At 43.7% G+C, this 25,848-nt stretch overlaps 2 protein-coding genes across 3 annotated transcripts; one reads left to right on the forward strand and one right to left on the reverse strand.

Annotated features, from left to right (window-relative positions):
* Positions 1 to 1,088: 1,088 nt before the first annotated feature.
* Positions 1,089 to 13,303, reverse strand: LOC125101228 (uncharacterized). The gene is made up of 3 exons (XM_047731814.1): positions 13,289 to 13,303; positions 11,760 to 12,347; positions 1,089 to 1,473 (listed from the first exon to the last, which is right to left on the reverse strand). The coding sequence occupies exons 1-3, from the start codon at positions 13,301 to 13,303 to the stop codon at positions 1,318 to 1,320; spliced, it is 759 nt and encodes a 252-aa protein (XP_047587770.1). The 3' UTR covers positions 1,089 to 1,317.
* ZNF879 (zinc finger protein 879) lies at positions 11,964 to 24,718 on the forward strand. Of its 2 annotated transcripts, XM_047731031.1 has the most exons (6): positions 12,007 to 12,097; positions 12,742 to 12,819; positions 13,309 to 13,376; positions 16,762 to 16,888; positions 17,339 to 17,434; positions 23,250 to 24,718. In XM_047731031.1, exons 3-6 carry the CDS (start codon positions 13,344 to 13,346, stop codon positions 24,695 to 24,697), a joined length of 1,704 nt encoding a protein of 567 aa, XP_047586987.1. In that variant the 5' UTR covers positions 12,007 to 12,097; positions 12,742 to 12,819; positions 13,309 to 13,343; the 3' UTR covers positions 24,698 to 24,718. The 2 variants fall into 2 exon arrangements, with proteins under 2 accessions (XP_047586986.1, XP_047586987.1); XM_047731030.1 differs by lacking the exon at positions 12,742 to 12,819 and having other exon boundaries at positions 11,964 to 12,097.
* Positions 24,719 to 25,848: the final 1,130 nt, after the last annotated feature.

Consider the following 25,848-nt stretch of genomic DNA (forward strand, 5'->3'; position numbering starts at 1 on the left):
TATTCCCAAACCTCACCGATTTCTCTTAAAAGGTTTGTAACTTGTGTTCTCTCCCATGCCTTTGGGAGGCAAAGGTTGAAGCACAAATTTCGGGAAGGTCATGCTTACCACAAGAAAAATAAATGGGGGAAAACTCATTTGAAACAGCTTTAGCCATCCAAGCAGGTGGCTTTAACTTACTCCATCTGCCAGAAAAACGGAGATCCAATTCTTTTCGAACTAAAATGGAAGCTATAAACTCTCTTTATTCCATCTGCATGTTTATGTGTGTCTCTGTGAGTTGTGGACGTGTAGTATTTTCTAGCTCCAGATGGTATTACTAAAGTTAGTTAAACGTCAGACTTCTATCTTCTTCTTCACTTCTATCAAGTTCATAAAAATTCTCAAAAATATAATAGAGACTAACCCAAGGGAATTTCAGGTTCATGTGATCTGGGAAAAAGATGTGGCATTAAAGCCAGTTTAAGTTTGTTGGCTTATTCACTCAACATCACCCATAAAACTCGTATTCCACCTGAGTTCACTAACCAAGTAAGTTAACACTATTGCTTACAAGATATGTTAGCCAGAAAAATAGCTTGGGGGTAATGGCTAACCTTGTCTAATGTTTAATGAGGTTTATGTAGGTGCTCCAAACACAATTGTTGAAAACAAGCGATCTAAATAGATGTAAGCGGGGTGCCTGGGTGGTTCAGTGGGTTAAGCCTCTGTCTTCAGCTCAGGTCATGATCCCAGAGTCCTGGGATCGAGTCCCGCATCGGGCCTCTGCTCGGCAGGGAGCCTGCTTCCTCCTCCTTTCTCTGCCTACTTGTGATCTCTCTCTGTCAAATAAATAAAATCTTTTAAATAAATAAATAAACAAATAAATAAATAGATAGATAGATAGATGTAAGCAGCCTGACAGGTTTTAGGAGAACTTTTTAGTTTCTCTGAAAATTTCGGTCGTCTAAAACCTTGAAGTTTTGCTAAGTTATATTAAGTGATGAAATCATTAAATATCTAGATTACTTCCAAATAAGATACTCTGTATTTGTTAGATTGGAGGCTGCCTGAATCATGAATTAGTAAGACCAATTAGACCTTCAAACTTACTTGGTTGCATTTTTATTGTTTAACAGATGTGGTGGCAGTGGTTGGACTGAAGGAGGCTTCCGATGGCTTCAGAGATAACCAGAAACGGGTGCGGTATCCCATAAACCTTTTGAGTTTGCAGTCTTTCTTGTGATTTCCAAGGGCCACAGGTAGATCCCCTTTCTGTCCTGAGCTCCATTTTCTTTGCATTGAGTTCCTGATTTAATTGGCTTTCTAGTCCAGGATTTAGCAAGTCAGTTTGAGCAGGTCAGTTTGACCATTAGTTCTGGTGATTCTTACCTGGTTCAGTTTTATGATCTTAAAATTACCAGCAAAGTCCATTCTATGAATCTCTCTGAAGATGAAACACTTTTGCAAAAGCATCAGAGTAAAATAATAATCCTGTAAATGACAAAGACGGGAAAATGCCATGGTTAGAGATCTGATAAGAGTTCATTACCATGCAGTTGACAAGGAAATGTGGTTATTTTGTGACATACAACATTTTAAGATAATAACTAGGATTATGATGAGAACAATATTTAGTTATCCACTTAACCTCAGTGACAAAGATTTCCTAGGTAAATTTTTTTAAAAGATTTTATTTGTCAGAGAGAGAGCACAAGCAGGCAGAGTGGCAGGCAGAGGTAGAGAGAGAAGCAGACTCCCCGCTGAGCAAGGATACCGACAGGGGACTTGATCCCAGGATCCTGGGATCACGACCTGAGCCGAAGGCAGAGGCTTAACCAACAGAGCCACCCAGGTGTCCCAAGTTATATAAGTTATTTACCTGTTTGGGATATTAATCCCTTATCAGATACATGATAAATATTTTCTCCCATTCAGTAAGTTGCCTTTTCATATGTTGATGGTTTCCTTTGCTGTGTAGCAGCATTTATTATTATTATTTTTTTCTTTAGAAAAAAATTTTTATTGTTGCAACTAAATATTATTTTTTTTAAATTAGGAAATACTTGATATAAGGGTTGGGAGTTATAACTCAGTTTCCTTCTTTGTGGCGTTAATAAGAAAACAGCAGGGCCAGGATGGAGTCACTTGTGCTAAACCCCATGTCAGCAAACCAAGACTCCATATCCAGTCTGAATAGTTTCAGCTCTCTAGGAATGTAACCTTTAACCAGTTAACCTGACATTACCTGGTCAGCACCAGTTAGGAGGTCCACCTGGTCTGGAACAATGCATTCATCCTCTGTTAACAATTTCCTTTTCTCTACCCCTCTCTGCCTTTACAAACCTTCCCCTTTCTGCAGCATTTTGTGAAAAGTGGAGAAGACAAAAAAGTTTGGGTTTGGGTACTAAGTGAGTCAGGAATAAGGTTTGTTAATACAGCCTCTTCAACCCTGAATTCTCTCTTGTGCTGCTTTAGAAGTCAATCCCTTCCTGTTTTCCCCAGCATTAGGAAACCACTGATTTGACTTCTGTCCCTTCTGGCTTTGTCTCTTTTTTGTGTCTTATATATAAAGGAGCACACACTATGTAACCTTTTGTGTTCTGCTTCTCTGACTTAGCATAATGCTTTTATTTATTTTTTAATAATTTTTTAAATTTTTTATTAACTTACAATGTATTATTAGCCACAGGGGTACAAGTCTGTGAATCGCCAGGTTTATACACTTCATAGCACTCACCATTAGCATAATGCTTTTAAGATTAATCTGTGTTGACAAATGCCAGAAATTTGTTTCTTTTTATTACATGAAAGTATCAAAATCTATGGATCTATTTACCAGTGGGTAGATATTTCAGTTTCTAGGCATTGGCTATTATGAGTAAAGCCACTGCAAAGATTTTCATACAGGGGCACCTGGGTGGCTCGGTTGAGCATCTGCCTTCAGCTCAGGTCATGATCCCAGGGTTTGGGGATTGAGTCCTATGTCAGGCTCCCTCTAACTCTCTCTCTGGGTCAAATAAATAATATATTAAGAAAAAGATTTTCATACAAGTTTTTGTGTGGACATATGTTTAAATTTACCCTTCAGTAGATACCTAGATGCGAAATTGTTGGGTCACATGGGAAGTGCATGTTTTGTTGGGTCCCCCAAAATTGGGTACCCCAATAATGGGTCCGTGATTAAAGGAGCGAGACTGATACAAAGCGAAGGTCAAGCAAAGCTTTATTTTGCGCCAAGCATCAGGAATCAGACTGGCCGGCCAGGGCCACACCTCTTACAGAGAGGGCGACCCCTCCCTGCTTTCCAGACTAACTTTTTTTTTTTTTTTAAAGATTTTATTTTATTTATTTGACAGAGAGAGATCACAAGCAGACAGAGGCAGGCAGAGAGAGAGGAGGAAGCAGGCTCCCTGCTGAGCAGAGAGCCCGATGCAGGGCTCGATCCCAGGACCCTGAGATCATGACCCGAGCCGAAGGCAGCGGCCTAACCCACTGAGCCACCCAGGCGCCCCTCCAGACTAACTTTTATAGAGCAAAGGCCATGTGGTTGGGCCTGGCCACACACAGGTGGCCAATGAAATTGTAACACACAGAGAAAGCTGCACAGTCATGCTAGGTGACCAATTGAATTACAATTACCCTAGTAGACATTTGATTTAGCCTATCACACCTTGGTTAGGATTGGCGCCAAAAGGCTCCCAAAGGGCGGGGGCCCATACTCCTTGGTAGCTAGGAGCCAGTATGCGCCCCCACTGATTGAATACCTCCACCTGGTCTGACCCACCCTTGTACTTGGACTTTGTTTCCTGGGACTGGTTTCCAGGACTTGCTTTTAAATAAGATCCCCTGGTGGGGGCAAGGTCAATTTAAGTTTTACAACAAAATGGCTGTTCAATCGAGGTGGGGCCGCTCTGGTTGAATAGGCCCTTACAGTTTAACTTTATAAGAAACTGACAAAATGTTTTCCAAAGTGTGGGAGTTCTGCTCTTTTCACATTTTCATCAGCATTTTGTATTATCTATTTGTATTTAATAAAAATTTGTATTTAATAAAAAATTATTAAATCACTTTAGGAGGTGTGTTAGTTGCTTTCTTTCTTTTTTTAAAAGATTTTATTTATTTATTTGACAGAAATCACAAGTAGGCAGAGAGGCAGGCAGAGAGAGAGGGGGGAAGCAGACTCCCTGCTGAGCAGAGAACCCAATTCGGGGCTCGATCCCAGGACCCTGAGATCATGACCTGAGCCAAAGGGCAGAGGCTTTAACCCACTGAGCCACCCAGGCGCCCCAGAGGCATGTTAGTTTCTTATCGCTGCTCTAACACACTGCCACAAATTCAGGGGCTTAGAACATGCATTTATTCTCTTGCAATTCTGGAAGCCAGAAGTCCAGAATCAATTTCACTGAGCCCAAGTCAATGTGAAAGCGTGGCTGCTTCCTCCTGGGGCTCTTTCCTTGCCTTTTCCAGCTTGTGGAAGGTGTCCACTATAAGGACTTATTTTATATTTTTATATTTTAGCCAGAGGCTTCCATTGAGGTTAAACAATAACCTTGTTGTTTAACCCTTAAACTGTCCCTGCTCCCCTTCCCCCAGGGGACTTACTTAAAAACAAGTCCCAGAAACCAGCCTCAGGTAACAAAACACAGATACTAGGGTGGGTCAGGCCAGGTGGAGACATCCGATCAGTGGGGGGATGCATACTGTCTCCCTAGCTACCAAGGAGTATGGGCCCCGCCCTTTGGGAGCCTTTTGGGCGCCAATCCTAACCAAGGTGAAATTGTAATAAATTGGTCACCTAGCAACACTGTGCAGCTTTCTCTGTGTGTTACAATTTCATTGGCCACCTGTGCGTGTCCAGGCCCAACCGCATGGCCTTTGCCCTTAAAAGCTAGTCCGTAAGGGAGAGCGGGGTCGCCCTCTCTGTAAGAGGCGCGGCCCTGGCGGGCCAGTTTGATTCTTGATGCTTTTGGCGCGAAATAAAGCTCTGCTTGACCTTCGCTTTGTATCAGTCTCGCTCCTTTAGTCACGGACCCATTCTTGGGGCATAACACCCACGTTCCTTGGCTGACAGCCTCTTTCCTCCATCTTCAAAGGCAGCAGTGTGGTATCAATTCTTTCTGTCCCCCTTCTTCTATCATCATATAACCTCTGTTCTGACTCCCTGCTTGCCTTTTGTAAGGACCAATGTGATTATGTCAAGCACACCTAGATAAACCAGGATAACTTGCTCTATCTCAGGATCCTTAACTTGTTCACAAGGGCATCGTCCTTCCTGCCATATAAGGTAACAGTCACACATTCTTGGGGTTAAGTTGTGGATGTATTTGAGGGGATGTGGGCCCTTCCGGCACGGTAGATATGTAAGGGCCTGCTTAGCCAGAGCGAGCCATTTTGTTGTTTATGCAGGAAACTTGGATTGACCCTGACCCCCAGAGGAACTTACTTAGAAACAAGTCTGGGAAACCAGAAGAATATAACTGACCAGCCCCTGATAACAGAGCCCATATACCAGGATGTGTCAGGTCAGGGGGAGGTAACAGAGCCCAGAATACAAGGATGAGCCAAGCCAGGTGGAGACATCCAATCAGAAAAGCACCTCCCTAACCACCCAAGATTGTGGGCCCTGCCTTTTGGGCGCCAATTCTGACCAGAGTGATAGGCTAGTTCAAATAACTACTATAGGGGCACCTGGGTGGCTCAGTGGGTTAAGCCGCTGCCTTCGGCTCAGGTCATGATCCCAGGTCCCGGGATCGAGCCCCGCATCGGGCTCTCTGCTCAGCAGGGAGCCTGCTTCCTCCCCTCTCTCTGCCTGCCTCTCTGCTTACTTGTGATTTCTCTCTGTCAAATAAATAAAATCTTAAAAAGAAAAAAATAACTACTATAGGGTAAATTGTAATTCAATTGGCCATCTGTGTGTGGCCAGGCTCAACCACATGGCCTTTACTCTATAAAAGTCAGTCTGTGAGGCTGGGAGGGATCGCCTCTTTGCAAGAGACAGCCCTGGCCGGTCAGTTTGATTCTCGATGCTTGGCGCGAAATAAAGCTTTGCTTGACCTTCGCTTTGTATCAGTCTCGCTCCTTTGACCATGGACCCAACAGGTATGTAGTGGTATCTCCCTATAGTCTGGATTGGCATTTTCCTAATGACTAATGCTGTTGTGCTACATTTTCTGAGATTAATATATCTTTTTAGTGAAGTATCTGATCAAATCTTTTGCCCATTTAAAAAATTAGGATGTTTGGTGTAGTACAATGGAGTTTTTTGAAAGTTCTTTATATATTCTGGGTATAAATCCTTTATCAGATAAATGCTCTTCAAGTGGTTTTCCCCGATTGTGTCTTGTCTTTTCATGCTCCTAAGACTGTGGAAATTTTTCATTTTGATGAAATCCTATATGTTGCTTTGCAGAGACCTGGTAAGTCTCTCTCCTTGGCAACATCATGGAAGTCCAGGTTCCCCCATATACTTAATAGAAAATAAAATACAGTCAAGCCAGATCTCTAATTTTGGTTCTAAGTCTCCCTGTTGATACTGATGGATAAGTAGGCAGTTAACACTACTCCACGAGATGCAGACAGCAAAATGCATACTTGACAGTCTGGAAGGTAAGCTGCCAACAGCTGAAGTAGTGATTCCATCCTTGGCCAGTGTCTCTCTGAACAGAGGTCTGTGGTCCAGAGCACTGGTGTGTTAGGTCCAGGCAGAAAAGCCCTCCTTTTGGTGGATATCTTTATTCTCCCCGAAGCACTCCAAGCTGAGCTGGCTTTACCTTCTGATGTATTAGGTCCAAGACTCCAAACACTGACGGCCTGGTGGGCCAGAAGGTGCGGGCAGCGCTGGTGAGTGAGTGTTCATACCCTGGGGAACGAGGCAGCTTGGTGCAAGTCCTGTTTTCCTCCCTACCTGCGCAGCCCAGTGCCCTGGGTCCACATTCCAACCCAGAACAGAGGCTGATGCTGGGGCTCAGGACACAGGCTAGATGTGTGGAGAAGGAAGAAATATCCTCCATGGAGAGGAGGGCTGCAGGTCTCTCTCTATCACTATCCTGATTGGGACCTATGGCCACACAACAATCTTATCAAGAATTTAAAAATGTTACTTCATGGGGCGCCTGGGTGGCTCAGTGGGTTAAGCCGCTGCCTTTGGCTCAGGTCATGATCCCAGGTCCTGGGTTCAAGCCCTGCATCGGGCTTTCTGCTTGGCAGGGAGCCTGCTTCCTCCTCTCTCTCTGCCTGCCTCTCTGCCTACTTGTGATTTCTCTCTGTCAAATAAATAAATAAAATCTTTAAAAAGTAAAAAATAAAAAAAATAAAAATGATACTTCAAAACTTCTCTAATCTGATGACATGACCAAAGCTTATGCAGCAGATAAACTCTTGTGTTTTGAGACAAATGTCCTTTCATTTCTGTTAAGCTGAATATATAATTATTGTTCCCCAGGTGACCAGCTTTTGTGTACTACAGTGTGATTTCACATCAACAAAACACAGTGAAAAGGCAACTTTGTGAAGATCTCATTACAAAAATAATTTATATTTTAAAAAGAATGTTGCCTTAAAAGAATATAATTTAAGACTACTCTGTGACTGGCTACAAAGTCAGATACCATGTTTCCGTTTGCCTACAGGTCTCTATTAAATAATATACATATTTAAACATTTAAAAAAATTTACATCTGAAGTCAAATTGTATCTGCATCATCCCTTTGAAAAAGACAAGGACCTTAGCCTGTCATCATATCCTCTTTGCCATTCCCTTTTGTTATCATGTGTTTTTAATCCTATTATTAAATCTTCACAATATGCCCCAAGAATCATTTTGATCCCTGATAATTTACTAATGTACTTACTACATTCTCCTATAATCCATACAAGTTACACTTTCTTTGATTGATTGATTGATTGATTTTTGAGAGAGAGAATGAGAGAGAGCATGCAAGCAAGAAGGAGGGGCAGAGAGGAGAGAGAGAATCCCTAGCAGGCTCTATGCAGAGTGGAGACCAGCATGGGGCTCAGTCTCACAACCCAGAGATCATGACCTGAGGTGAAATCAAGAGTCAGAAGCTCAACTGACTTGAGCCATCCAGGTGCCCTCTTTGATTTTTTTAAAATGACTACATTTATCACTAATTCCATCAGAAATATTTTAGGGATTACAATCTATGCAAATACTTTCATCTTCCAAATGCATTTACTTCACTTACAATTGAATGCTAGATTAAAGGGTTATAGATTTACAAGTTCTAAGTCATTTTACTTTAGGAATTTGAGGATATTACTCCACACCATCTTCTAGAATCCAGTGCTGCTGCTGAATCTGATATCAGCCTTACCCTCTTTGCTTTGCCTAGAAGAGTGGGCATGCTTGATTACCCAACATCCATTTAACCCCCCCTCCTATTTCCCAACAGAACCTTGATTTTGTGTCCATGTCCACATCACACCGAACTCCTGAGCAGCAGAGAGGAGGGAAGGAAGAAACTTGGTTTTCTGATGACCTCACTGAACTACTCATTCTGCTGGAGCTAGAGTCCCACCCAAGAATTTCTGGCTCTGCCTTTATCATTTAAGACAACTAAATTTTATTTTTATATCCTTGTAGCTCTTAGGATTTTCTGTTTATCCTTAAGAGCTCTGAAATTTCATACAGGATATATTTTTTTGTAGGTCTCTCCTGGCCCAAACCCATCATTATGTTCTGTAATCTATTTGTAATTTTTCCTCCTTTTCATTTCCTGGCTGCTGCTTCTGAATCTTTTTACTAGATGGATTTTGGATCTCAGGGCATACTGCTGCATGCCTTCCAAGATTTTCTCTCAATTCCTGGGGTTCTGATGGTATTTTCTAGAGCTGAAGGGGATCTATTCCTTTGAAAATTAAATATGTATGTGTTTTTGTCATTTTAAGGAATATTAAGAGAAAAAAGGAGGCCATCATGTACTCAGTGTCACTTTACTTATACTTTGTAAATCTCAATGTTATGTTGTTTTGCCAATAACAGTTCATAACTGTTACATCTTTATTTCATATTGCTATTATTTTTATTGCGGTAAAAGTCACACAACACAAAATTTACCATTTTAGTCATTTTTAAGTGTACAGTTCAGGAGTACTAAGTACATTCACATTGTTGTACAACCATCACCACCATCCATTTCCAGAAATTTTTCATCATCCAAACTCAAACTCTATACCCATTAAACAATAAATTCTCATTCCCCTCTTCCCCAAATGCCTGGTAACCACCATTTTCCCACTTTTTATAAATCGATTCTAACGACCTCATACAAGTGGAATCACGGTGTTTGTTCACTTTGAGTCTGCCTTATTTTACCTGGCTTGTCTTGAAGATCTGTCCACGTTGGAGCATGTGTCCGAACGAGTATGCGTTCTTTCCTTTATATGGCTGAATGATTTTCCATTGTACGCACACACCACATTATGTTTAGCCACTCATCTGTCCATTGACACTGGCTTGTTGCCATCTTTCAGCTACTGTAAATATTGCTGCTATTAACATTGTACAAATACTAGTTTAAGTCATCACTTTCAATTCCTTTGGGAATATACCCAGAAGAGGAACTGCTGGATCACATAGTAATCCTATTTTTAATTTTTTGAGGAAAATACTATTTTCCACAGCTGCACCATTTTTCAGTCTTGCCAGCAATGGATTCCAATTTCTCCATGTCCTCACCAGCACTCATCTGCTGCACTGTCCCGTACCGTTTTGTTTTGACAGCAGACATACTAATGGCTGTGAACTGCTCTTTCAATGCCGTTTTTTGTTGTTGTTTAAGATTTTATTTATTTATTTCACAGACAGAGATCACAAGTAGGCAGAGAGGCAGGCAGAGAGGAGGCGGGGAGCAGGCTCCCAGCTGAGCAGAAAGCCCGATATGCGATATGCGGCTGGATCCCAGGACCCCGGGATCATGACCTGAGCCGAAGGCAGAGGCTTTAACCCACTGAGCCACCCAGGCACCCCTCAATGCATTTCCCTAATGGCTAGGGATATGGATTACCTTTTATCAATATGAAACAACTAATTTTGTCCTATTTAATTATTTTTATTTTGAAGTGATCTTTGTCTTATTGTAACTATGAAAGGAAAAACCTGAAACAGTCACTCCTGTCAGGACAGTATGTTGAAAATGGAACCAGGGGGCCATTAAGGACGTGGGGCCTATGCACTTCCACTTCCTCGCAAAACGCATACTTTTAACTGTAGCTCAAGGCCAAACCGAAATATCGTGCTTCCTGCAGCCCAGACAGCAATCTGTGAATTCGACAGAAATTAGACTCTTTCAGCCAAACATAATTTTGCAAAACAATTTAGCTAAGACTTCTTTGAATTCCCTTCCTAGGAATCCTAGGAATTCCTCCGCCCCCAAGGCAGAGCACTATTTGGATTTTTTCCCACATACCTGCGTCTCTCCAAATGCAATTCCTAAGACCCCCCCCCCATAAATTATTTGCCTTGCATCCTTTCTGCAATTTTTGTCTGACATCACACTGTGATCCCAGATTTTTTTTTTCATATTTTTCTGGCATATTTTAGTTACTCTCTTTGTTTTCTACCTTCAAGCGCCCTTTTGTTTTAGTTCTGTTTTGTAAACTGCATTGCTGGTTATTTTAAAAAAGAAATCATTCAACCCTCAGGGAGCACCCCACAGTACCAGTCACTGAGCGGATTATAGTCAATGCTACAAGACAAAGTTTACAATTCAAAGGAGTCATTTTTACTATTTGTTTGAAGATTTTATTTATTTGCGAGAGAGAGAATGAATGAGAAGGGGGAGGGGTAGCAGGAGAGGAAAACCCAATGCGGGACTCGATCCCACGAATGTGGGATCATGACCTGAGCCGGAGGCAGACGCTTAACCTACTGAGCTACCCAGGCGCCCTCAGGAGAAGGTCCTCATTAGAGGACCCTCATAATGAGGACCCTCATTAGAGGGTCGTAAAAAGGGAAATGACTGGCTTGCGCTTTTTTTTTTTTTAACCCAATGCGAATGTCAGTTAAAAATACATCTTCTACAGGTTACGACACTCAGACATAATTGTTTAAAAACTCAAAAACGTGTAAAATAGATAAAAATAATAAGCAGCCGAGAACAAAAGACCCCAACAATGAACACAGCAGCGGCTCGCCGACTAGACGGGTTCCCTCCCGTCAAGGGAGAGAAACCACAAGCTTAGTCCGGCCGAAGGATCCTGAGGAACCAAACCAGGCAGCACTGCCTGAGGCGACAAGCCGCCACAAAACGCCGCAATATTCGCGGAAAGACCCCTGCAACACATCTCACCACGCTCCTCAAGGGGCGGCCGCACCCTGAGGCTGACCGGAAAAGCGAGCTGGACCCTGCCTGTCCCTCTGCTCCTGAGGCTGCAGTTCGGGACGCGAGTTGACCAGCTCCGATCAGGGCACAGGACCTGGCGGTTTCTGCGCATTTAACCCCGAGCCGAACGAACCTTGGCATTCCAAGAATTCTTGCTGCCGCAGTTCACTCACCCACCGAGAACAACAGCAGCGAGCGGCTAATTTTGCACATTTTTTTTTTAAAGATTTTATTTATTTGACAGAGATCACAAGTAGGCAGAGAGGCAGACAGATAGAGAGAGGGGGGGGAAGCAGGCTCCCTGCAGAGCACAGAGCCCGATGTGGGGCTCGATCCCAGGACACTGGGACCATGACCTGAGCCGAAGGCAGAGGCTTTAACCCACTGAGCCACCCAGGTGCCCCTAATTTTGCACATTTTTAAATACGTACTCACTTTTCCCGAAAAGCGCGCTCGACAGGACAGGCGGTGAGAGAGGCGGAAAAGACGCGGCGGCAGCCTTCTGGAGGCTCCCAGCAAGACGGCTTTCTCCAGCCTTAGGGCTGTTGGCCCATCTCGGGCACCATAGGCCGTCGTCCCGCGATGACCTCTGGGAAATAGAGTTCGTAAGGAAAAGCGCGGCGGTTCAGCCGAGGCACCCGTTTCCAAGTCTCGTGCGCAGGCGCATTGCGCCCGGCGGCCTGGCGGCGGTGGTGAAAAATGTCCCCAGGCTAGGTATCCTGCTTGTCTCCGGTGCGGTGCGCCGGTTGGCGTCCCGGTCGCGGCGGGCCCAGGTACAGGGTGCCGGTGAGAGCGGGCCCGGGGTGTGCAGCTCCTGCGGCGGGGCCAGGGCAGAGGGCCGGCCGCCGCGCGAGTCCCAGCCGAGTCCGAGTCGCGGGAGTCCGAGCTGCGGCGGCCTCGGCAGGTGAAGGCGGCCCGGGAAGGGGGCGTTGCCCCGGGAGCTTTCCGCTCCCGCGGCCCTCCTTCCCCGGAAATCGGAGCTGTCACTGCCTGAGCCTCGGGGGCCAGCCTCGGGCAGCGCTCCTGGAGCAGTGGCCCCAGAACTGAGATTGCTGGGAGCTCTGCCCTGTTGGAGGGTTCGTGCACCCTGGGGCGGTTTTTGGCTGATCGCGTTCGTTGGTCTCCCCCCACCCCCCTCCAGTTTCAACTTTATTTTATGTGTATTAGTTTTTACTATCCTTGCTGTATTGAGCTTGTGTGGCCCTGTTCTCAGAGTGAATCTTAGAGTGATTTGACTATTCTTTTTTTGTTTAATTTTGTCCTTTTGCTGAGTTACTTCCCTTTTCTCCAAAATTTAAATTCATCTCTAGCCAATGATGCTCTTTCTTTTAAGCCTTGTGGGGGTTTTTTGAAGCAGGGAGAGGATGGGTAATGTTTTCGTTTATAAAGGAGATTTGATAACTCTTTCTTCATAAAGGAAGCACCATTTCCAAGGGGAACAGAGGACTAGTTTTTGGTTTGCTCTTACGGAAAAGGACACCAATTTCCTACAAATGTTAGTGAAGAATGATGATAATTACTGTATTATTTTATTTTGTTGTCATATATTATATCTAATTATATAGTATGTTAGGTACAATGTAATTAAATTGTAATACATCTCAAAATATTTAAGTGCAGATGTGCAGAGTATTTATGTTACTTCTCTTTCATTGAACATCTTTGTGAGCCGGGTCTGACTGCCCTTTACTCTGTTAATGTCCATGAGATGGTTCTAATTCCTTAGTCTGATTTACCTTTATTCAGAAACCACTGGCTGAAAGGTAGCAGGCCCGGGACTGGAAGTATGTTTGCCACGCACTCTGGGTTTGGGTGGCCATGCTTACAGACCCTCCAACGCAGAGATACCTGGGCTCTCAGGTTCCCTCTGGCTTCTGTCTGCAGGGTGCTCAGTGTGTGGAGCTAATTTAGTCATGCCTCGTGAGGGTGGGAGTACAGACAGGATGGACAGACAGACTGCTCACAGTTTCTTTTTCCATTTCAGGAGCCTTCTCTAGGAGGGGCAGCAGGGAGGGAGAAATGGCCACAGGGTTGCTCCCAGCCCAAGCTCAGGTGAGTCAAGACTCCTTTCTTCATCTGCCTTCTTGGTTCAGAGGTCGTGAACACACTGAAGCCATCGTGGTTGAGCCCACGGAGGCCCCCAAGGGCTTGGTGGGGTAACTCTTGAAGGAAGCTGTTTGTCTGGTGCTTGGGATCAGTCTTCTTGGGAATTCCCAGCTTAGCAGCTAAGTCCCTCTCCAGTCCTGTTCCAAAGCCACACCAGAGCTCTGTGAGGGATCTAGGTTTGTTTTTTTCCCTGTGAAGGGTGGAACCTTGAGGGAGTTCGATAATTCTCTTTGTAACGTTAGGAATTCAAAGAGAAAATGTATGGTCTTTACCCTTAAGGAATTGAGGACCAATCAACTAGAGTAGTCCCTCATAGGAGTCCAGGTGATTTTCTAGGAAGATCCAAGAAAGAAGACCTCTGAATCAGCAAGCGTGGTCAGGGATATTTCTAGTATAACTGACTCTTGAACAACACAGGGTTTCAGTGTTGCTGGGTGAACTGGGGAAGCCCAGCGGCTTCGACCCAGCCTGTCCTTGAAGGAGTTGCTGAAAGTTCTTGGTCTTGTCTCAAGAAAGAATTCAAGGACCGGCCCACAACACAGCAGGTGAGTGACACAACAGGAAAGTTTATTAAAGCAAAAAATATACTCTCAAGATGGGAGAGCAGATGACCTTGAGAGAGAGAGAGGGATCAAGCACTTTGCACGCTGGGGTTTGAGTTGCTATCTTTTATTGACAATTGTAACTAGGGGGTAGGATATTCATTACTTGGGGCAGGGACGTAGGGTTTCAGCTTTCTCTTCCTAACTTGGTCAGGGGTTTCCTGTCCAGCCAGCTGCTATCTTGGGCCTGTGTGGTTTGATCTGGCTTGTGAAGGGCTGCCAGGGCAGCCTCTGACCTTCCCCACAGCTGGTCACAACTTCCTCGTTGCTGGCCTCCATTCTGCTAGAAGCCAACATTCTGCCTACTCTAACATACAGGCTCGGGCTCTGACCCCACCTGTCCCAAGCAGTCAGAAATCCACATACAACTTTTTTTTCTAAAGTTTTTATTTAAATTCTAGTTAGCTAACATATAGTGTAATACCGGTTTCAGGAGTGGAATTCAGTGGTTCATCAGTTACATGCAGTACCCAGTGCTCATCACAACAGGTGCTCCCCTTAATGCCCCCCATCTAGCCCCACCCACCTCCCTCCAGCAACCCTGTTTGTTCTCTACAGTCAAGAGTCTCTCATGGTTTGCCTCCCCTCTTTTTCTTTTTTTTCTTTATTCCCTTATGTTCATCTGTTTTGTTTCTTAAATTCCACATGTGAGTGACATCATATGGTATTTGTCTTTCCCTGACTGACTTATTTGCTTAGCATAATACACTCTAGCTCCAGCCACATGGTGGCAAATGAGAACTCCACATATAACTTTTGACTCCTCCAAAAACTTCACTACTAACCATAGTTAGTGTTGGCTGGAAGCCTTACCAATTCTGTCAATTAACACATATTTTGTATGGTATATGTATTCTATACTGTGTGTCTTATAATAAAGCATGCTAGAGAAAGAAAATGTTATTAGGAAAATTAAAGGGAAGAGAAAAACACATTAACAGTACTGTATTTATTGAAAAAGAGTCTATATATATTTGGACTTGCTCAGTGCAAACTCCTGTTGTTTGAGGGTTGGACTATATTGGGAAATTTGGGGCTTATGAGCAGGACCAGGTTAAAAGAGCTGGTGAAAGGAAAAGGAATCCCAGCTAGGTAGGACTAGTGGTCTTGGGGGACAGATTGAGGGAAGCGAAGCATCTGGTCCACAGTGTTTTCTTCCCTTATTGGTCCTTTTGTGGCACTTAACAGAAATATAATTAAGAACACAATCTCCTCCCAAACCAGAAAACCTCTCCACAGAAGCAGAAGAGAAAGAAAACACTTTTATCATTGAATAAGTGCTCGGCCCGAATGTCACGTGCATCACAGGCCATCCCCCGAAGAGATTGTCAAGACAGAAGGCTCACTTGTATGTTGAGTGGCTACAGCCCAGTTTGGACATTCGTCAGGTGACCCGTTAGGCCCGCCCACTCCCAGGAGACTGAGAGGTTGGCACATTCAAAGAGATGGCTTCCAGGCCTCCACAGAAGTGGTCCGGAGTTATGAGCCTGGGAAGTGACTTCCTGAGCCTTTGAAAAGACTTAGAGTAGCCCCTGCCCCCCCACCCCCCGCATCCATCAGGGAATTGATGGTTTCAGTTACCAGATGATCCTGCTTCCAGCCTCTCCTTAGAAGGTCAGAAGTAGCCAGACACTGTACCACAAGCCTGTGTCATTCTCCTCACTTCCCCTCGTGTAGGCACTTTACCCTCCTGGGCACTCCTCACACTCCTGGGCACTTTATCCTCTCACACTCCTGGGTGAGCCACCAGGAGAAACTATACCAGGTGAGCTGTTGCTCCAGGGAAACTTTATTTGCAGCATATAAGATCATGCCAAATAACTTCCGAAGCCATGACTCCCCAAGCCAGGGGGGATGGGTTCCTGTTATTTCGGGTTAAGGTGAATATTTAAAAAGGGGATCCTTGTCACTGTATGTGGAGGTGGGCGTAAGGTTGCACATGCGCCTTAAGGAAACACGTCGGAACACACGTTGTATGTTATGTAAACAAGGCTTGTGTCCTCCTTGGGCGGAGATTGTAGTATCCTAAGGAGATGGAGGTAATTGTCAGTCATTCTAGAGGTCACTCCATGGTCCCATCTGTGCAAGGTGAGTCAGGACTCTAGCTCAAACTGGTATGAGTGGTGTGGGCTGGTCACCCAGTGGTGACCAGTGGTGGAGATCTTGTCAGTGAGACTCTTGTCCAAGTCGCTACTGCTGGAGGGACGGTTTCACTTTCCATCTTGAGAGATAACTTGGAAAGAAAAGCTCAAGGAAGAATGTGGGATACAGGTCCATGAGCACAAGCAGGTGGGCAGTCAAGATCAGGTCTTGGGGTCTAGCTGTAACGATATCACAAGCAGAAGGGTAAGTACAGCACAGTAAGGTGTTTTGAGAGGGAGAGACCACAGTCACATAATTTTTGCTACAGCATATTGTCGTAATTGTTCTGTTATGACTTGTTAATCTCTTACTCTGCCTGATTTATAAATTAAACTTTATCATAGGATTGTATTTATAGGAAAAAAACAGTATATGTAGGGTACAGTACTCTCCAAGTTTTAGACTTGGAGAGGGGGGTTCTTAGAACATGGTCCCTCCTGCAGAAGTGGGGACAACTGTATGTACATTTGGAAAGGGCAGAGACTTGCCTAGAGATGCTTGTAGCCCTGCATGGCAACAGGGTGACTGCTCAGCCGCCCCTTTGGGGGTCTGGTCCCGGGTGAGCAGGAACGGGTTTGCCATTGCAGGAGTCTGTGACATTCAGGGACGTGGCCGTGTTCTTCAGCCAGGACGAGTGGCTGCGCCTGGACTCCGCACAGAGAACCCTGTACCGGGAGGTGATGCTGGAGAACTACGGCACCCTCGTCTCGCTGGGTAAGGACCTTTCCTCATGATGGAGAATCTGTCGGGGGAGCCTCGTGGGGCCCTCCCCAAGGAGGACACTTGGAGGGCTTGGTCACGTTCAGCCGCAGGTGAGCTCTCAGGGTGGCAGTCGCTATCCCCTCCGCTGCCAGGAAAGGCCTCAGGTTGGTAGAGTCAGTGATGGGCAGCCTTTGTGTGCTTTTGCCATTCTTTGGCTCGACACTCTATCCCTCTGGGTCTCCTGAGAGGTTCCAATAGAGGCATGCACAGCCAGCGCCCTGACTTTCTTCCTGAGACCACCTCCTGGCCATCCTCAAAAAGCCTAATTGAAGCCCCTCTCTGAAAAGACGTCTCCTTCCTTCAGCTGTCCCTCTGCCCCGGAGCCCCTGGGGCTGGATCTGTGTGCCAGGGTGGCTGCTCATATCTGCACAGCGGACTCATTCTCTTCTTGCTCACAAACAGGAATCCTGTTTTCCAAACCAAAGGTCATCTTCCAGTTGCAGCAAGGGGAAGACCCCTGGATGGTGGAAAATGGAGTTTCTCAAGGCCCATGTGTAGGTGAGTGACAATGATTGGGAAGTGGGCAGAGCATTTTCTCACTTCCTGGGTGCTACTGCTCAGGAGACATGGACCAGGGCCCTCCTGAATGGGCCAGGCCAGGCGGGAAAGACTGGGAAGGGCATATCCTCTCTCTCTATCTATCTGAGCCCTGATACAGCAGGTTCAGAGGGAGAGTTGAATTCTCCCAAGAAGGGCCCATTTGTCTCCGGTATCCTTTGTAATGTGAATGCAGAAAAGGTAACACTTATATAATGCGTAAAGATTTGTGACTCCTGTCTTCTTCTCTTTTTCTGACTGATCTTTTCTTTCTTTTTTTAATTTTTGTTACTTAAATTCAATTAGGCAACATACAGTACATCATTAGTTTCAGAGGTAGAGGTCAGTGATTCATCAGTCTTTTTTTTTTTTAATTTTTAGAACTATAATTCTTTTTTTTTTAAAGAGTTTAATTTATTTGAGAGAGAGAGAGCATGAGAGAGGTCAGTGGGAGAAGCAGACTCCCTGCTGAGCAGGGAGTCCGATGTGGGACTCAATCCCAGGACTCCAGGATCATGACCTGAGCCAAAGGTAGTGGCTTAACCAACTGAGCCACCCAGGTGCCCCCCCCAACTTTTTAAAAAGTTTTTATTTGACAGACAGAGATCACAAGTAGGCAGAGAGTCAGGCAGAGAGAGTAGAGGAAGCAGGCTCCCTGCTGAGCAGAGAGCCCGATTCAGGGCTCGATCCCAGGACCCTGGGATCATGACCCGAGTCGAAGGCAGAGGCTTTACTGGGCCACTAGGGTGCCCCTCATCGGTCTTATATAATACCCCGTGCTCATCACATCCCATGCCCTCCTTAATACCTATCACCCAGTTAGCCCATTCCTTACCCCCCTCCCCTCTAGCAACTCTCAGTTTGTTTCCTATAATTAAGAGTCTCTCATGGTTTTTCTCCCTCTCTGAGGACCTCCCATTCAGTTTTTGGACTGATGATTTTAAATTATTGTCCCTTTGGTTTGAACAAACTTCTGTCGATACAGTACATCCCTCATTGTTCCAGCTTGGGTTTTTGTTTGACATTTTAGGTTTGCAAATTATTATATACGGTTCGGCTAAAGAGAAAACACAGATGTATGCATATTTATATACTACACGAGAGTGAGAAGGCAGGGGTAGCAAAATGGTCATAAATAGAATTTATGCAGAAGGTTTGCAGATGTTGAATACAGCATTCTCTTAAATCTTTTGTGTGAAAATATTCAAAATAATATGTTCCAGACCCTGGCTGCTAGGATATATCTCTCAATCTCTAAAACTCCTCTGGGTTGCTGGGTCCTTAAGCTCTCATTTGCTGTTCTGCTTTGTCTTTGGTTTTTGTTGTTCCTGTTATTGTCATTTTGGATTTCTTTTCCACCTTTGCTTTTGTTCTGTTTTGTTTTGATTCTAGCACCAGATGGTGGCTCTCTCCTTTGAGCTTTGCTTCTTATCATTTATTGTCATTTATTCCTCTCTATGGCAGGACATAGGTTTTCTGGGTCAGCTCAGTCCCGTGTTTCTATTCATTAGCTTTGTCTTCAGCTTTCCCCCTTTGGTGTAACTAGAATATTCTCTTGAATAATGTTTTCAGAAAGGTTCATGTGCTTTTTTGGTGCTTGTCTAAAATATTCTTTTACCTCTCCGGTGAGAATTATGGATCTAGAATTCTGGCATCAAATTTTTTTTTTCCCTTCACACTTGACTTTAGTGTCTGAGTATTGAGTGTCCTTATAAAAAGTCCTCTGTTAGCTTAATTCTTTTTCCTCTGTCTTCTGTGTAGAAATCTGGTCCTTTTTTTTTTAATCTTCTGTCTAGAATATTATAGGATTTTTTTTTATCTTCGGAATTTAGAAGATTCATTAGGTTGTATCAAATACCAAGGAGTTTTGGGGTTAATACTGTTATTCGGCCTCACAGGGTCCTTTGCATTGTAGAGTCAAGTCTTTTTTTCACTTCAGGGATCTTTTTTCCTACTACATACTAACATATATTCTGTCACATTCTACCAATAATCCAAGGAAGCTAACTGTAAGAATAATGATAAAATAAAACAGAAAGTTTGGTCAGAACCTTAGAAAGTGAATGTATCTGATAAGGGCCAGCATAGTAGCCCTGGATGAATCTAGAATTTGGCTCTGAGCTTTCTGGTTGGTAAAGAAATCATTAGTATCCAAATTGACTGTGTTCTTCTTTTGCAAGCAGTTGAAAAAAATTAACTACTTTTAATTTATAGAAGGAATACATAATATTGTTAAAAAAAATAAGTAAAAAAAGAGGGCTGCCTGGGTGGCTCAGTCGGTTAAGCTTAGGTTGTGAACCCAGGGTCCTGGGATCGAGCCTCGCGTTGGGCCCCATGCTTGGCAGGGAGCCTTCTTCTCCCTCTCCCTCAGCCTGCCATTCCCTCTGCTTGTATTCTCTCTCTCTCTCTCTCCCTGTGTCAAATAAATAAACAGAATCTTTTTTTTTTTTTAAAGAGATAGACCTGAAATTTTGCCAACCAACCATGATGAACCTTTGTTGATATTTTACTGTTTATCCTCTCAGATTGTGACTATTTGAGTGTGATTGTGTTTGTGCATGAGGGAGAGAGAGACACACAGAGAGAGAGATTGATGTTACATACTGTTCTCAAACCTATTTTTTTTTTTAAAGATTTTATTCATTTATTTGACACAGAGAGAGATCACAAGTAGGCAGAGAGGCAGGCAGAGAGAGAGGAGGAAGCAGGCTCCCCGCTGAGCAGAGAGCCCGATGTGGGGCTTGATCCCAGGACCCTGAAATCGTGACCTGAGCCAAAGAAGGAGACTTAACCCACTGAGCCACCCAGGTGCCCCTCTCAAACCTATTTTAAATTGTGAATGTACTTCAGCTCTTCAGCCCTTGTTAAATAGAGGCCTATCTTTCTGAAAGAGCTCTATTGTATTATTAAGCCATATTTTATTAAATAATCTTCCAGAAATTTTAATTTCTAGTTTTTTCCTACTATTAAGATTGCTGTAGTGGCTCTGGAGTACAAAGGCATAATATAAAGAGAAACAGAAAAGGTCCAGAGAAGAAATAATTATAGTACAAAGGCATGAGTATTACCATTAAAAAAATCAAGGAGGTCACCTGGGTGGCTCCGTGGGTTAAAGCCTCTGCCTTCGGCTCAGGTCATGGTCCCAGGGTCCTGGGATCGAGCCCCACATTGGGCTCTCTGCTCAGTGGGGAGCCTGCTTCTCTCTCTTTCTCTGTCTGCCTTTCTGCCTACTTGTGATCTCTGTCAAATAAATAAAATCTTTAAAAAAAAAATAAAGGATGGGGCGCCTGGCTGGCTCAGTGGGTTAAGCCGCTGCCTTCAGCTCAGGTCATGATCTCAGGGTCCTGGGATCTAGCCCCGCATTGGGCTCTCTGCTCAGCAGGGAGCCTGCTTCCTCCTCTCTCTCTGCCTGCCTCTCTGCCTGCTTGTGCTCTCTCTCTCTCTCTCTGTCAAATAAATAAATAAATAAATCTTTAAAAAAAAAAAAATAAAGGAATATGAATTTGAAAATCCACCCAGGATTCTTTGAAAAACTATTCAACTTCATTATAATCAATGAATTACAAAATAAAGCAATGAGAAGCCATTTTCCCCTTATTATATTACCCCAAATTAAGAAATACATATCCAGTGTTTTCCTGTTGTTCCGAGTGATACCTGAGTATCTTTCGAGGGATTTTGATGGGTGCAGTTTTTCTGCAGGATGGTCTGGCTTTATTAAAATCAATTCTAGGTTTGGAAATTTATCTTAAGGAAATAATTGTGCAGAGTTGCAATGGTGGTATAAAGAATGTTAATAACATGAGGTATCACTGAGGAGAAGAAAGCTAAGTGACTCTTAGAAGGGGATTTATTAAATTACAATTATGTTTGTGCTTTGAAATCTTACATTGCCATTAAAATGATGGTGTAAAAAAAAAATGATGGTGTCAACCTTCCTTTGTTGCTATGGAGAGAAGCCTACATTTTTTTTAAGTGAAGAGTAGGTAGGGGGAAGTGTAGTTTCAACCCATTTTTATTTTTCAAATGAAAGTGTCTTCTAATATCCAGAAAAATTCTGGTGAGCTAAATTCCACATCTAGCAATGATTATATTTGTGTGTTGTGTATATATACAATCGTGGTAAACTTGATTTTCGTATTTATAGTTTTCTGTATTTTCTTTATTTTTCTTACAATGATTATATGTCTCTTTTTCAGTTAAGAAAATAAAAACTGTTTAAGAAAATACATTCATTCTTTATGAAGCAGTGAAACCATTCCTTGCACTGTATTCTAAGTGATCAAAAGCAGACTGGAAATTATTCTCAAGAGTGTACTCTTCCCCCAAGGTTCCCCATATCATTACATGGTACCAGTTTCCCATCGAGCTGCGCAGGCCAGAAGCTGGATATCATCCTTCAGTCCTCTCTTTCACGTACTCAGGATATACGTACTCTTGTCATCTCTGCCTTCAGAGCATCCCAAATGTGCCCCCTTCCACTGCCATACTAGTGCAGACCGCCATCACCTCCATCCAGTCTTCTGAGTGGCTGCTCTACATCTGCCCTTGTTTACCCCCGCTGCCAGTGACAGCCCATTTGTTGCACCTCCACTGTGATCCTCTTTAAACAAAACTGTCCTGTCCCTCCTAGCCCGCAGTGATCCTCTGAAGAAATTCCAAATGTCTTCCATTATCACCTGCATGATATGGCTCCTGCGTACTTCTTTTCCTCACCTCCTAACACTGTCTTGTTCCCTCTTGCTCAGGCCACACTGGGTTCCTGGACAACTTGAAGCTGACTCTCACCTTACATTCTTTCTGACCAGAATCATATTTATACCCACGTTTTTGCATGGCCATCTCTCATTATTGAGATCCCATCTTTTTTTTTTTTTTTTTTTAAAGATTTTATTTATTTATTTGACAGAGAGAGATCACGAGTAGACAGAGAGGCAGGCAGAGAGAGAGAGGGAAGCAGGCTCCCTGCTGAGCAGAGAGCCCGATGCGGGACTCGATCCCAGGACCCTGAGATCATGACCTGAGCCGAAGGCAGCGGCTTAACCCACTGAGCCACCCAGGCGCCCATGAGATCCCATCTTTAATTCTACTTCCTTATCACCCAGTTTAAAATGTCAGCTCATTTACTCATACTGCACATCACCTTGCTTTTGTTTTCTTCGTTCTCATCACCCCCAGGACTCATCATCCCTAGTTTATTTCGTCGCTTGGTCACTGTCAGTACCCTGCTGCTAGAATGTAAACCCTTGTGAAAACTGGATTCCTGCCTGATATGTTCCGCATACTTCTGTTCTTGACCTTTGCATGGTGGCTACTCAGTAAAGAATTGCTTGAACGAGTGAGGAAATGTCCATCACAACACCACATACGGCACTCAGAGGAGTTCCACAACAGCAGTTTTCACTTATAGCCCCTCTGCAGTTTCCTCGTGGATTTACCTTGAGTGCACCAGTGACTGACACGGGAAAGGGAGCTGAGGAGTAACACAACCCACTGAACTCAGAAGAGCTCTGTCCCCTGCTGACCCCAGCTTTGTTCCTAGAGCAGGCCTGGCTGCCCTTGTCGGAGGAGCTTTCCTTGGAGCTCACCCACATACAGCTTTCTGCAGACCTCTCCACCCAGGCATGTCTCCCATGCTGCTGCTTTCTCTTGCCCTTCTTTCTCCGCATCCTTTCTTAAACATCCAGGACGTATTTGTTAGCAATCCTTGTATATTTTGGTATCACTTTGCTTTATTCTTAGTGCAAGGGAGACTTACCTGTTTTGTTTATTTTAGGATGGGAACGCTTATTTGAAACTACAGTTTCTGAAGAAGAAAATCAGGAAGTAATGAATAAACTCCTAGGGGATGGTCCTTTTGACTTCAAGTTGGGGAAAGCCTACTTAAATGAGGACAAGCTAGAGAAACAACAAGGCAAAAAGAACAAACCTTTCAGGAAAGTCTTAGTCACCATCAAAAACACCTACATGAGGGAGAGGAGCTTTACGAGTATTGAGCTTGGGAAGAATCTCAGTCTGAAATCACCACTTATTAGAAAACCCAGACTTGTTTCCAGAGGAAGGAAACCCCATTCCCAGCAGTATTCAGTTCTGTTTAAACAATTGGGAGTCAACACGGTGCGCAGATGTTACAAATGTAACATCTGTGGGAAAATCTTCCTCCACAGTTCTTCCCTGAGTAAACACCAGAGAATCCACACTGGAGAGAAGCTCTACAAATGCAAGGAATGTCGGAAAGCTTTCAGCCAAAGCTCTTCTCTCACTCAGCACCTGAGAGTTCACACAGGAGAGAAACCTTACATCTGTGGCGAATGTGGGAAAGCCTTCAGTTTCACCACATCTCTCATTGGACATCAGAGGATGCATACTGGAGAGAGACCCTATAAATGTAACGAGTGTGGCAAAACATTTAAAGGAAGCTCATCCCTGAATAATCACCAACGAATTCATACTGGAGAAAAGCCCTATAAATGTAACGAGTGTGGGAGAGCCTTTAGCCAGTGCTCATCTCTTATTCAGCATCACAGGATTCATACTGGAGAGAAACCCTATGAATGTAGTCAGTGTGGGAAAGCCTTTACTTCAATATCGCGGCTAAGTAGACACCATAGAATTCATACTGGAGAGAAACCCTTTAATTGTAATGAGTGTGGGAAAGTATTCAGTTACCACTCAGCCCTTATCATACATCAGAGAATTCACACTGGGGAGAAACCTTATGCATGTAAAGAATGTGGGAAAGCCTTCAGCCAAAGCTCTGCTCTGATACAGCATCAAAGAATTCATACAGGAGAAAAACCCTATAAATGCAATGAATGTGGGAAGGCCTTCTCCTGGATTTCCCGGCTTAATATACACAACAGAATCCATACTGGAGAGAAACCGTATAACTGTAAAGAATGTGGGAAAGCTTTCAGTTCCCACTCAGCAGTTAATACTCATCGGAAAATTCACACTGGAGAGAAACCTTATAAATGTAATGACTGTGAAAAAGCTTTCAACCAAAGCTCAGCTCTCATTCAGCACCAGAGAATTCACACTGGAGAGAAACCCTTTAACTGTAAAGTATGTGGGAAAGCCTTCCGACAAAGTTCATCCCTTATGACACATATGAGGATTCATACAGGAGAAAAGCCTTATAAATGTAAAGAATGTGGGAAGGCTTTTAGTCAGAGCTCATCCCTTACCAATCATCAGAGGACTCACACTGGAGAAAAACTATGAATAAAACACATGTGGAAAGTCTTCCAACTGAAGTTCATTTCATACTCAATTTCAAAAAACTCGTCCTGGGCAGAAAGTGATGAAGAGTAGTTAATTGTGAGTTAAACTTCAGAATGTAGACCTCCTCAGACATCAGAGATTTCATGATGCAGGTAACGTTAAGTGTATTAGGAAAGCTACTATGAAATGTTTTCATAGTTTTTAAGTTATCATGGCTATAAGATCGAGAAGGTGTAAGATTCTTTTATCTTGTCCCTGGTGATGTGTGATAAGAGCCCCCAGCTTTCGCAAGCATCACTGGGAAGCCTATTGATTTATGTAAAAGTGCAGCCATAAAATCCAGACTTTAGATTAATCTAGGAATCTATTTTTTGAAATGACATTTGAGTGTTATGCAAGCCAGTTATACTAAGAAGAATGTTTTGGAGAAGAAATATAAGCAGGTGACCTGTAGCTACCTCACTGTTGCTAAAATATGTTCTTTAATAGTTTAAAGGCAAAACGTGTACTTGGTGGTTGTGAAAACTTTTGGGGTTATTTCTTCTTTGCTTTCCAAGCCATTTACCTGAAAAGAAAATCACTCTGAACTCTGCAGGCACATGGTCCTGTGTTTTCTCCCTAACAACTTGTTCCCAGCTCTGAAGCAGATCTAAAGCCACTTTATTTTAAATCACAAAATGCATGGTATTTCACTTGGTTTTATCACAAAGTGATTACCTTTGCTGCGTGAGGTTGAGAATTAAAGGTTATTCAGACAACTATTGCTTTTGCGAGTTACTCCACTGATAAATGTGAGTGATGATCTTACAGTATAAGATGGGAGTGTGCCTCTTGGCACCCAGGCTGTGCCTCCTTCATTAAGCTCTCCGGTTACCATCCAGGAAGGCCCAGGAAGAATGTGGATCACCATTCATCCTAGCTGAGGTAAAGTGAACCAGGTAACTTTCGCTTCCTCCCACACTCTGAGGGCCACAAGATAGAAATTCAGACTCTTAAGTTCAGGAGGTGGGCTGTTAGATGCTTCAAGTTAGCACATTTCTGCATTTCTAAAATGTGAATAATAATTCGGGCAAGGTAAAAACAGCTATCTCCCAAGTCAAACTAAAATTGTTGAACTTTACAGAAGCAACAACCTCTAGTGTTGTCCAGTA

This window comes from Lutra lutra, chromosome 5 (genome assembly GCF_902655055.1).
Source record: "Lutra lutra chromosome 5, mLutLut1.2, whole genome shotgun sequence".
NCBI lineage: Eukaryota > Metazoa > Chordata > Mammalia > Carnivora > Mustelidae > Lutra > Lutra lutra.